The 13,155-nt window shown below is 37.7% G+C and overlaps 1 protein-coding gene across 5 annotated transcripts in view; it reads left to right on the forward strand.

Annotated features, from left to right (window-relative positions):
• Positions 1-12,940, forward strand: part of LOC132618594 (uncharacterized) — a 64,573-nt gene extending 51,633 nt beyond the window's left edge. For 2 of the 5 annotated variants that reach the window (XM_060333626.1, XM_060333627.1), the window contains exons 23-33: positions 6,675-6,739; positions 6,848-6,950; positions 7,021-7,152; positions 7,955-8,098; positions 11,027-11,134; positions 11,228-11,278; positions 11,388-11,465; positions 11,549-11,659; positions 11,883-12,079; positions 12,265-12,334; positions 12,441-12,940. In XM_060333626.1, coding sequence (XP_060189609.1) covers positions 6,675-6,739; positions 6,848-6,950; positions 7,021-7,152; positions 7,955-8,098; positions 11,027-11,134; positions 11,228-11,278; positions 11,388-11,465; positions 11,549-11,659; positions 11,883-12,079; positions 12,265-12,334; positions 12,441-12,629 — 1,248 coding nt within the window. In that variant the 3' untranslated portion in view covers positions 12,630-12,940. Of the gene's footprint in view, positions 1-6,643; positions 6,740-6,847; positions 6,951-7,020; positions 7,153-7,954; positions 8,099-11,026; positions 11,135-11,227; positions 11,279-11,387; positions 11,466-11,548; positions 11,660-11,882; positions 12,080-12,264; positions 12,335-12,440 lie in introns of those variants that run through there. The other 3 variants (XR_009574200.1, XR_009574201.1, XR_009574202.1) reach the window with 3 other exon arrangements.
• Positions 12,941-13,155: the final 215 nt, after the last annotated feature.

A 13,155-nucleotide genomic window follows, 5' to 3' on the forward strand; every position in this document is an offset into this window, starting at 1 on the left:
CGAAATAAAGTGTTTCTTGCAATAATTCACACTTAAAGGAATCTATTCTCAATCACCAAAAAGAGATATGGTGGTGGAAATCTCAAGGACATTATCCATGTAACTTGTATTAGCAGAATAATGACAGAGGGTGTTGCTCATGAATAAGTAACTGGGTTGCTTGTTGGAAGCAAAATGGTGCGTAGCAATCCTAGAGGGATGACCGGCACTTGAATAGTCATCTGGAAATAAAGGCAGCGGTTGTCAAAGAGAGGATCACTGTCGAGCACCCAAAGAGAGAACAAAAGAAGAAAGTATTGGTCTGACAAGCGCCATGTATTCCAGTATCGCCCATCGGTAGCGGAATCTATTTCTGTCTCTACCAAGATTGTAGAGGCTCTGATACCATGTGAAAATTGAAAAGAAGTTCATTGACTTGGAGCCCGTTTGGATAGCTGAATAAAAGTAGCTTTTAAGCACTTGGGCTTAAAAGCACCTTTGAAGTGCGGGAGCTGAATTTAAAATGTGTTACCAGTTTGGCTAGAAGTGCTAAAACTGAAAATAAGCAGTTGATGTGTTTGGTGGAAAAGTGCTTATCAGCTGAATTTCCGTTAAAATGACTAAACTGCCCTTAAAGCTATTAACACCAAAAATGAGCTTATTTTTTGCAGGATTTTAAAATTTAAATAATTCAAATATGAATTAAGTTGTGTCTCAACTCATTTTATGTTACAAATTGATTTAAAAAGTATTTTTTTTTATAAAATTAATTATCTTTTTAAAATAACATTTAATATCTTTAGTTATATAAAACTCACCACCCAAACGTGTTAGCTGTGGTAGCAGATTTTCATTCTTTAACCATGAAATTCAGCCAAAGTGGGAACGATTCTATATGTACCAATGGAAAACGACACTAAAGGTAATTCTGATACAAATTAGCTATACATATTGTTGGTAATGATTAGAGATGAATTTGCTTAAGGAAATCAAATTTATGGAGCATAGGAGCAAACGACAGTCTGAAATTGAAAACAACAAAATTCTTAGAAGCCGATGATGGCAACAACAGAAGAATCGACAAAAGAAGAAGAAAATAGTGGGGTTAGGTTTCTGGGAATTTGTTGTTAAGGTAATATCTTTCGGGAAATCTAATCGAAGAACCACAAAATCAAAAGAACCCCCAATTCAGGAACTACAGAAAAACAAGAACCAAAAAATGCCAAATAACAGAATCAATTTATCAGGAAAAAAATTAAAGACGATTCGACCCCAAAAAGACCACATTCTTTAGGCAAAGGAAAATACCAAAAGTTATACGTTACTGGTAACCCATCATCACAAATTTATTTGAAAACACCAAAAAAGAAAATGATGGAGGCAGAGCTGGATGATGAAAAAGGATATTTGAATTTGGGCTTTTGGTGTAATGGAGTTTTAGGTTTATAAGAAATATAAGGAGGATTAGAATGTAAAATATATGGTCAAACTAAGAGAGCTTTTAAGCCAGAAAGCATTAAGTTTGGTTTGCTCTACTTAGAGCTTGTGAAGCGGTAGAGAAAATAAGAGAGAACTCGGCTTGATTATTCCCTCAAGCTATTGGGGTTTAAATAGCCATGTACATGTCCTAAAAAGGAAAGAATATCAATACAAATCAATACTACTTATACAAGAAGTAAATTAAGCTACCTACTCTCTCTCTCTCTCTCTCTCTCTCTCTATATATATATATATATAGACACACTAACACTCCACCTCAAGATGGTGCATACAAATTATATGTACCAGCTTGCACATATAAAACTTGTTCTAAGGCCGACTAGGGACTTGATGGATATGTCTGGAAGCTAATCATTTGACCGCACAAACCTTGTGACAATGTCTTTTGAAGTACCTTCTCTTTGACAAAACGACAATCAATCTCTATGTTTTTGGTCCTTTCATGTATCACTGGATTCGATGCAATGTGAAGTGCAGCTTCATTATCGCACACAAGTTCCATTTTTTTTTTAATTTCTCCAAATTTCAACTCCTTCAGTAGTTGCTTGATCCATATGAGTTTAGATGGTGCCATTGCCATAGCCCGATATCTGCTTCTGCACTAAATCTAGTAACCACGTATTGTTTCTTACTTTTTTAAGACACCAAATTTCCCCAAGTAGAACACATGCAGAAGTGGATCGTCTGTCGGGGGTGACCCTACCCAGTCTGCATCTGAATATCCAACAATTTTCTGATGTCCTCGGCCTTCGTAAAGTAGTCCTTTCCTGAAGCAGCTTTTATGTGTCGAAGAATGTGATTAACTGCATTCTAATGACTGTCACATGGAGAATCCAAGAACTGGCTTATAACACTAACCGAGAAAGTAATGCCAAGTCTAGTCACGTTAAGATAATTCAACTTTTCTACTGGTCTTCCATATTTTCGAGGATCGCTAAGAGGCTTTCCTTGACCTGGTAGGAGCTTAACATTTGGATGCATTATAAAATCAATATGCCTACAATCTGTATCCCTATCTCCTCAAGAATATCAAGTGCATACTTCCTCTGTGCAACAAACATGGTGGTTGCTCCATATATACCTCATTTTCGGGATCCCCATGAAGAAAAACATTTTTAATATCCAACTGGTAGAGAGGCCAATGACGAACAACAGTCATAGATAAAAAGAGATGGACTGAAGCAATCTTAGCCACAGGAGAGCCGTATCACCATAGTCAAGACCAAAAATTTGTGTATAACCCTTGGCATCTACTTGAGCCTTTAGACGATCAATCTGCCTATCGGGGCCAACCTTCACAGTCTATACCCAACGACAACCAATTGTAGACTTACAAGGTAGGGGAACGAGCTCCCAAGTGCCCTTAATGATAGCTTGTTGTCAGCCTGGATGAGAAAGAGCAGCTTCACCTGTAGCTTCACCTGTAGTCGATGATAGTGGTGATACAAAGGCAGAATGGGCTGGTGCCAAACGATGATAGCTCAAACAAGTATAGATACGATGAGGGTTATGAGTAGAACGAAGACCTTTTCCAGTGGCAATGGAAGAACTCTGTGTAGACAAGTCTGCAGCAAGTAAGGACTCTGGCGGCGGATGTCAAATCATCTGGATCAGCTGAGGAGTGAGAACGACAATGATAAGTCAATAGTGGTGGAGGTGGAGCTGAGAACCATTAGCTAACATAATAGTGGGATGGGACCTAGAATAAGTAATATTAGACAATAAAGATTTGTTACCAGAAATGTGGTAGAAGCGCCTGAGTCCATGACCCAAGGACTAATTGTGGTGGATTGTGAAATACAAGCAATCTGAGCAACATAAGTTATAGATGGAGATGTCTACTTACTCGCCTGATACGGAAGGAAATCATTGTATTCTACCTCAATAATGAGTGCTAATTTGTTGGATTACTAGTTGATTCAGTTTGAGCAACATGAGCATTCTTTGGTTTACCATACCATGGAGAGAGTAGCACACATGACGGGTATGGCGCAATGTGTTACAATGGCTACACCATGATCGAGGTTTCCCATAGCGGCCTCCATGTCGATTTCCAGTCTGAAATGCAGTCTAAGATGCTAGAACAGAAGAATCTGCAGGTGTTACTAGATGACTAGACGACATAAGTGTTGCAGCCAGTCGTAATAATCGAGCGAACCGATCATCCACAATAGGAACAATAGGGCCAGCCCAAAAGTTGATCACGTGCCAAGTCAAGATCAGTTACAAGTCCAATAAGTGTAACAACTAAAAACATCTTCCTACATTGCTCCAACTATTTTTCAACGCTTGGAGCAGCGGGCATCAACTCATTAAATTTTTTCATAACCGGCTGAACTTGTTCAAGAAAGGTAGACAAATTCAAATCCTGCTTTTTAAGGTTAGTTAGTCGAGAAATCACGTTATAAAAATGGGAGATGTCATTTGTGTATAGCCACAAGCCTTTTCGTAAACGAAGAAGCAAGTTTGGAATGGTCGTAATAATGACATCAACTTCCAATCAATAGATTTTCACAACAGACTACCCGATTAAACATCAATCTTCTCTCATTCGCCCCTGTCTTTTTCATTAATATCCTTAGCCTGTTTAATTAAGTGATCATGAACACCTCGTCCCTTGCACCATAACTAAATTGGGGAAGACCAAGATAAGTAGTTCACACTACCTATCGTGGATTGCTGGAAATCATGAGTTTGGACTTTGGAGCTAAAAATATCCAATCCGAATGATATTATTCAAGTATTAGATGAAGTGATCCTCAAATCAAGAGCAAGGGACTATTACCAGAGAGTAATACATATCTGAAGAGCAGGAAGGACCAGATCTTGCCTGAAACAGTATAGAAAAAAGAAAAAAAAAAGTTCGCCGTAAATCTGACTGTCACCAGAAAGTGCACTGCCTCACCGGAGCTGGTCAAAATCTGATAAAACCAATGTGGATCTGGTCGAAATTTAGGGGCGAGGGCTTCTGGAAAATGAATCTCGCCAGAATCCGCTCAATAAGTGTCTCACGCGCCAGCACAACAACTCTCAATAGAATCTGACTGGTGTAGATGGCACGTGAGAGTTCCGATGGTGGCGAAGCTGACTGGGTCTTCCTCGTGCCGGTGGTCTGAGTCTCGTAATGGTGTTGGTTTGATCACAACACCTACGGAAGTAGAAAGCTAGTCAGGCAACCAAGAAAAATCGCTGGAAAAGCTTTTCGTGTTCAAAATTTTCTTCAGAGAAAATAAGAGGGAGAACTCGGCTTGGTTATTCCCTTGAGCTATTGAGGTTTAAATAGCTATGTTTACATGTCCTAAAAGGAAGGAAATAAATACCTAATTATAATAGGAGTATATTTAGCTACCTACTATATTTACATATATTCTAGAATATTGACAAGGATTCTAACAAAGCTTTTGGCTTGTTTTCGCTTAAAAGAACTTTTAGTGTTGTTGAACACCAAAATAAGCTAAAAAGTTCTTTTATCTTGGTGTGATTCTCTTTTAAGCCAATAGCCAATGCAAGCACCCTCTTGATTAGTAGTGTACAAGAAGCGTTCCTTATTATGTGTGAATATTCTAGATTAGTGTAATGATAGTAAATAGCTTGATTTACCCCTTGTAATTATATATTGTAATTATGTATTGATTCTCTTTCCTTTCTTAGGGCATGTAAACATACTTATTTAAGCGCTAATAGCTTGAGAGAATAATCAAACCTTATTCTCTCTCAATTTCTCTTTCCTTCTCTAATGGTATCAGGGAAAGAGTGTTTGAGATCACTTAATTGAACAGGTTAAGGATATTGATAAAAAAATTAGGGTATAATGGAAAAAGAGTATTGCTCAATTATGTAACCTGTTGTGGAAATCTATTGATTCGAAGTTGATGCTTCTTTTTCGTCCACTCTAGCCTTGTTCGTGAGAGCACGTGATTTGTCCATAACCTTTGTTTTTTAAAATTAAAACCACCACAATGTGATGGGGATTTATTAAAATAAAATAGTCTGTACAAAAGAGCTACTCCAAACTGGAGAGCAAGGAAAGTGGAAAAAAGAAAAACAATAAAAAACCAAAGGATGCTAATATCAGCAACTAAACATGATAATTGAACTACAAATCTTGATGCCTTGACTTTCTTCCGTCTATCACACCTCTAAGCTCTCACCAAGTAGTATGGAACAAAATCAGTTGAATAGATTTGTCCATAACCTCACTCTAGGAAGAGACAAATTAGCTCCTCGTGCTCTTAAATTTCTATTTTTCAGTTATTCGAGGGTACTAAAGGGATATTAGTGGTACCTTATGTCCGCATATGTTACCTTCTTTGAAAGTCAACCCTACTTTGCACGCTCATCTAATGAGCATTTCTGAGGTTTTACTAGTTCCGTCTTTTGGGATTCTGCCATTTTCTATCCATTTGATCGTCCCTTTACAAGTCAATCTCCCACAGCTCCACCTCCACTCTTGACTTATTATCGTCATCTCGGGGGGGAGTATTAAAATTCTGTGAATAGGCTAGAATAGTATAAATGTAGCAGATAGCTTGATTTGTAAATATAGTAGATAGCTTGATTTACTCCTTATAGATATATATTGTAATTATGTATTGGTATTCTTTCCTTTGTTAGGGCATGTAAACATAGTTATTTAAGCCCAAATAGCTTGAGGGAATAATCAAGCTGTGTTCTCTCAATTTCTCTTTTCCTCATAGTCTTCAGTTACATTTAATATGGTTGGTAATCTATCCCAATGCTGATAAGGTAAGTAAATGTTGTATTTAATACCTTAATGCATCTTATAATATATTCTAAATGATTTTCTTTATTTAAGCACGATTAATTTTGACGTGTATGAATCTAGAAACATGTTAAACTTTAATTTTGGTTGCGTTACAATACTGGTGCATCATTTTTCTTCTTCCGCTTTCTATTATTAGGCAGAGAACATGTTCAGAAAGGTGAGCTGGTATCATCTTTTGCCACCTCTTTAAATTGGAAGGGAAAGGAGGCCTGAAAGCCTTCTCTTTCCTTGGAGAGGGCTTTCTCCCTTTTATACTTTTTTCCCCTCAATACCATGGATTCAGGCATCTTCTGTTTTGTAGGTTCTCATAGCTTCATGTACCAACATGCCATTACACCAACATGGGTTTCCCTTAAATTGCTAATGTAATATTTCCAGCTAATTTGGACTGTTCTTTGTCTTATTACAGCGTTCGCTTGCTCAAACCCTTGTTCTTTCAGCTTCTGGCATGAAAACTCCAGAGGCCTCTGGCCAGTAAGTAGATATTCTAGGTTATTTCCTTTTTATTTCTCTTACATTTTATGTATTTTAATCTGGTGAACTTCTAAATATCGGATGATTTGCCATTGCAATTGTTCTTAGGTATGTGAGAAATCTGACAAACCATATGACAGCTAATCTGGTGGAACTCTCAAGCAGAAGTAATCTAAAATGTGTAGCTGAACAGCCAGATATTATTTTGTTGGTAAGAATGGTCCGGAAAAGAATTATATCTTTTAGTCATTGTTTTCGTAGTAAATCTGTGTAATGCATAGGTCAGTTGCTTGTTGGAGCGACTTCGTGGTGCTGCTAGTGCGACAGAACCTCAAACACAGAGAGCTATTTATGAGATGGGTTATGCAGCACTGAATCCACTCCTGATGTTTATGGAAGCTTACAAACACGAGGTATAAACTGTATGTGATATTAACCGCTGATTCAAGTGGGTGCTATGGAAGCTTGGTTTTGAGCTTCCTCTAAAGCTGTTATGTTGTCATTATACCAGAAATTTATGTGGTTGATATAGTTGCTTAAGTTGCCGTGCTGCTAAACTTGATAAAGATATACAGTGCTGCTTTATTGTCATCCCAAAATAGTATCCCCTTGATATCGAGATAAAACCTTGAGCGCTGCCTGTTATCATTTGGCTGTCCAGTATGCATCTCGTACACTGCTGACCCTTGGCAATCAAGGAAACCTTGTGTAGAACTGTAGATTAAATGTTACATGTGGGATCACCAACAGATATTCAGATTGGTATTCTTCAATTTCTCACTTTCTGATACGGGCAGCTAATAACCAGAGAACAACATTTCAATTTCAAAAGTGGTGCTTGAGAATTAAATTTGCAAGTTGGTTTGTAGTTTGTAGGGTTAAACAGCTGCCAAAATCATTAGGACCACTTGATCATTAATTTAATAGTTCGGAGTGTATGGCCAAAGAAAAAAATTATTTTTCTAAAGGTAAAAATAGAAGGGTTGGATATTCTGCCTACATGCTGGGTTCCAGTTCAATTAAGTGAACCAACTTTAGTTGATTACTGATATGATTGGCCTAAAATGTCAATGATTTTTTATCAATGGCAATACCTTATGAACTCTGATGCAATAAATAAGACCTGTCTTAATTTTTTAACAGCTTTAGCTAACCTAGTGTGACATTAGTATCCAAAAAGTGAAACTACATGATCTAATCTTCCAGTTTTTTCAGTCCACAGTTGTGTATCTGTTACTCAGATTCGTGGTTGATTGGGTGGATGTGCAAATCAATTACCTAGAAGCTCGTGAAACGGCTATCGTTGTTGGATTCTGTATGAGCCTACTTCAGCTTTACTCTTCCCACAATATAGGCAAGGTAATTTGATCATTTTAGCTCTTCTATTTTTTAGAACATGTTGCCCAATTCTTCTAGCAGAAGTTGGAAGAGATATTGACCTGGGATAAGTAGTATAATTATTGCATAACTATGATTGTTACAATGTTACACCTCCAATATAAACCATAAAGTTTGTATCCGAACTAAAAGGATTTATTCTTTAGCAATTAGTGTTTGGTTACTTAAATAAATCTAATCACAAATTTCTTTTCGAAGCTTACCAATTCTAGTGAGTCTAACCAATCACCACTTTCATCAATAGCTGATCAGCAGATATTATTCTTCTGAGTCAGGGATGCAGTCATTGCCTAAGGGAAATCGTTTTCTCTGATATATTTTTCCTTGCTCTTTTCTTCTTTGTATTAGTGTCTTTTTAGTATATTCTGTAGTTCTTGGAACTTGATTTTTGGACACACAGTACGAGTCTGAATATTGAAATATATGTTAAAAGCTTATGAAAAATAGATGTAAATTGAAGATAAAACAAGAATATGACGTACTCAGAATAGGAAGTGGAAGAGTGGAATTAAAATCTTTTATATTTGACCTGTTAACCTCTTCTATTTTCTTGCTAGTGGGTGGTTATTATGCTATTATGGGAAGAAGACGCGTCACAAAATTGTCTCACACTAAAACGGCCTTGTTGTCCTCAATTGTTAGAATTGTTGGATGAAACCACAAAACTTACTCCACTTTAAAAAAAAAAAAAAAAAAAAAAGGGAGCACAAAGCATCCCGTGATAGCAGGGTCCGGGGAAGGGCCGCACCCCAAGGGGTGTGATGTGGACGGCCTACCTTAATGCAAGCATTAGTGGCTGCTTTCACGGATCGAAGCTGGTGAGGTAAGCTGAAGTAGAAGCTAGAGAACTTTTGCATCTGAATCAGGATTATAAAATGGTCTCTTAACTTGATTGACACTACTTTTTCTCATATAATTTGCATCATTGTAAGATTTTAAATTCCTTTGTACATATAATTGATTATTTTATACTTATTTTACTTGCATTGATATGTATCTTTTCATTTGTGCCTTCTCCAATAAAGTTCGTGCTTTAACTTCACGGTTCCCTTATAGCAGCAATAGACCATGGTGCTTTCCTGCGTTTTCCGGTTTTGCCACGTAAGAGGAAAGATCCCTTTAAATATTTGGATTAGACTCTCAAGGAGGCATTTCCGTCACTACTTTTCCCTTTCTCTATCCCAACTTGCCCTTCCCCTCAGGCTACTCACTACACATTTTCTCCCTTGTTTTTTAGGAGTCTTCCTTGGGAGTTTGTTTCCATAATTTTCTTATTTCTCAAAAAACTAAAAGAATGGATAAAACGACAAGATAGGTACTTCATTATTTTAATTGGCAATAATATAAGGTAAAACACTTTTACTTGAATTCCTGTCCCTACTTAATTGTGCCATCTTTGTGCAGATAAATACGTTGTATTTATGTCCCCAATTTTCCTTCATTTTGTCCTGTAATAAATGTAAACAAAGAAAAACATCAATGTGCAAACATATTCTGTTTTCATTAATAACAAGCTTTACACTATATTGAGATCAGAAATTTAATTTTTATTGCCACAATCCCTGTGTTTAGAAATCCCAAAGATGATTCCCAGGAATCTTTAATCAGATGCATCTTGCTTTTTGTGATAAGTTCCATAAATCAGTTCCTTTTGTTTTCAATTTTCGGATTTAAAATATGCCACACCAGGAGTGACAGGATTAGGAATGAGGATATTCGGGACAAGGTGGGAGTGGCCTCGGTGGAAGACAAGATGCGAGAAGCGAGATTGAGATGGTTTGGGCATGTGAAGAGGAGAGACACAGATGCCCCAGTGCGGAGGTGTGAGAGGTTGGCCATGGATGGTTTCAGATGAGGTAGGGGTAGGCCAAAGAAGTATTGGGGAGAGGTAATTAGACACGACATGGCGCAGTTACAGCTTACCGAGGACATGACCTTAGATAGGAGGGTTTGGAGGACCCACATTAGGGTAGAAGGCTAGTAGATAGTCTCATTATCCTGTCTTATTAGTAGTCGCATTATCGTAGTATAATTTCTTGTGCTCTAATTTATGCTATTATCTGTTATTTCCTGTGCTTTGATTATTCTATGTTATCTGTGTCGCTTGCGTTACTTCATTTCCATATCGCTTTGAATCTCTTAGCCTTATCTGACCTCTTTTTATGTTTTTTATTGAGCCGAGGGTCTTTCGGAAACAGTCGTCCTACCTTGGTAGGAGTAAGGTCTGCGTACACTCTACCCTCCCCAGACCCCACGTTGTGGGATTTCACTGGGTTGTTGTTGTTGTTGTTGTAAAATATGCGACCAAAATTTAGAAATTAGTCTGATCTAGGAGAAAGATAGATTTGGTTCCTGTATCATTAGAATCACATAATTTGTCGATAGTCCACAAGTATCCCGCAGACCAACTGCATCATCTCCACCCTATAGGAACTATGAGATCATCCCAAGGATGCCTATGGCATCCACGAGTCATGGGTGCAGACCAACCATAGCGGTCACAATCCAAGTATAGAACCTTGTTCATAAGTGGGACACATTAGCTTTCCGTACTTCACCCGAGGATGACTCTTGTATCCAGTGATCACGGCAATCCCTGTTCGATATTCCTTATTTAGTTTTGTTTCTTCTACCTAACTGCGTACTCTCCTTCCACAGCTCCCTCCATCTGTTCCTTCATCCCAGCCCTGCTATTCCACTCCCCAATCCATCAGGGACATGGTCACTCTTTTACCACCCCGTCCCAGTGTGTCAATCATCATTGCTATCTTAATGAAGCAGCAGCAGAGTAAAACATCTGTTTTGTACAAATAACAATGTGTATGCAATTTTTTTTTGTTCTATGAAAAATGAGAAGATACTGTCCTGAATGACTCAATGTGCCTTCAGATATCTTTGAGCATTTCAAGCAGCTTGCGGAGCGAAGCTGATACCGAAAGATACAAGGATCTACGTGCTGTACTCCAATTACTTGCTAGTCTCTGTTCGAAAGATCTGGTGTTGTCTGCGCTCCTTTATCTGATCATGGTTATTTTTTCATTGTCACCTTTTGCTTTGGGTGTAAGTTCTACGTTTAAGTATTATTTGCAGGTTGACTTCTCATCAGAACCTATTAATGCTCAGGGGACAAATATTTGTCAGGTGGTGTTCATGCAGTTTCTTCCTTTACTTTTTGTTTCCTGCCAAGGTACATTCTCAACCTCATGATGCTGTAAAACACATCTCAAAGAAATTCTGTTGCAACTTGCAGGTGGTATATATGGGTCTTCACATAGTCACCCCTCTGATAAGTTTGGACCTGCTCAAGTACCCCAAGCTTTGTCTTGATGTAGGCTTTTCCCATTTTTGTTTTTCCTCTGCAGTGATAATAACGGTATGTAATAAAATTAGTAATTGATTTCATCTGTACAGTACTTCTCACTGCTATCACATATGCTGGAGGTGTACCCTGAAATGATTACACAGCTAAATGGAGAAGCTTTTGTTCATATCATTAAGACTCTTGATTTCGGTCTGAGTCAGGTAACCTTTCCACACAATAAGATATCTATGGTTCATGATTTTAGATATTATTTCATGTTGGGAAGTGCTTAAGAGAGTCTAGGCATCATTCAAGATGAAGTTGGTCTGATTGTCCACCATGCTACTTAAATGATGAACAAGAAAACAGTTCTGTAGTTGTGTTGTGCCTGATGATACTACTAGAGGTAGAAGCCAAGATCACTGTGCTCTGTTTGTGTCATAGGATGCAGAGGTCGTCGATTTATGTCTAAGAGCTATAAAAGGACTGGCTTCTTTCCACTACAAGCAAAAAAGTTCTGGAGAAGTGGGATTAGGTCACCATGCTTCAGGTTACAAGGATCATACAGGAAACTTTCAGGAAGGGATTCTGAGCCAATTTCTTCGATCATTGCTACAGTTTCTCCTCTTTCAGGATTACAGGTGAGTTGGGAAAAAAACATAACCAGACAGGCTGAAGGATTTAATGTTTGCAGGATTACTATATGATCCATAGTTAATGTATATGATGTCATTGGCACTACTGTTTCATTCACAAATTTTGCCTTGACGCTGTTACAATGGCCTAGTATTTTATTCTTTTTATTTTTTTTATTTTTAAATTTCAGCACCGATCTGGTTGGCTCAGCTGCAGATGCTCTTCTTCCATTAATCCTTTGTGAACAAAGTCTATACCAGGCATAACCCACATTCTTGAATAGCTCTATATGAAAAAAAAAAAATATTAAAATGATTTCTTGGAAAAATTTGATTACTCAGTAAAACAATTTCGCATTTCGTGCAGAAGTTAGGAAGTGAACTGATAGAGAGCCAGTCTGACCCAGCTTTCAGATCAAGGTTGACAAACGCACTCCAATCACTCACAAGCTCGAACAGTCTCTCTTCCACACTTGATCGGCCAAATTACCAGAAGTTCAGAAAGAATCTGCATAACTTTCTTACTGAAGTTCGTGGATTCCTCCGGAAAATATAATGTATTAGTTTGTAAATCTGTTATGTGGAGCATTGCCTTCACTTCAGGGCCATTCTATTAAGTTTTCTCCTTTGTATGTTCCTTTTTTCCAGTGTATGTTATCCCAAGTGGAAAGGTGGATTTCTATATGGTTTACAGAATCAGTTCTAAGCGTATATATCCTCTCTATCTGTCATTTAGCTGAAAGTTTTGCTAGTGTACGTTTCTTTTGTTGATGTACCTTACCCCAAGAGGAAAGGAGGATTCAATATGGTCTGTTTACCGAATCATTTCTAGGTCTATATATTAGTTGTACCCATTATTTGATTGAAGACTTTTTTGGATGTACGGCTAGGGGTGGCGAACGGCAGGTCAGGTTGGACATAGGTTAGGTGAAAACGGATCAAATATCTTACTCGCTCAAATTTGATACGGATAAAAAATGGGTTAACTAATGAATAAATATGGATTTGCATAAATAAGATGTGAGCTTTTTTTCTTCAATCTGCCTTCTTTTTGTTGAGATTTTCCATGGGGAATAATTATT

This window comes from Lycium barbarum, chromosome 11 (assembly GCF_019175385.1).
Source record: "Lycium barbarum isolate Lr01 chromosome 11, ASM1917538v2, whole genome shotgun sequence".
Lineage (NCBI taxonomy): Eukaryota > Viridiplantae > Streptophyta > Magnoliopsida > Solanales > Solanaceae > Lycium > Lycium barbarum.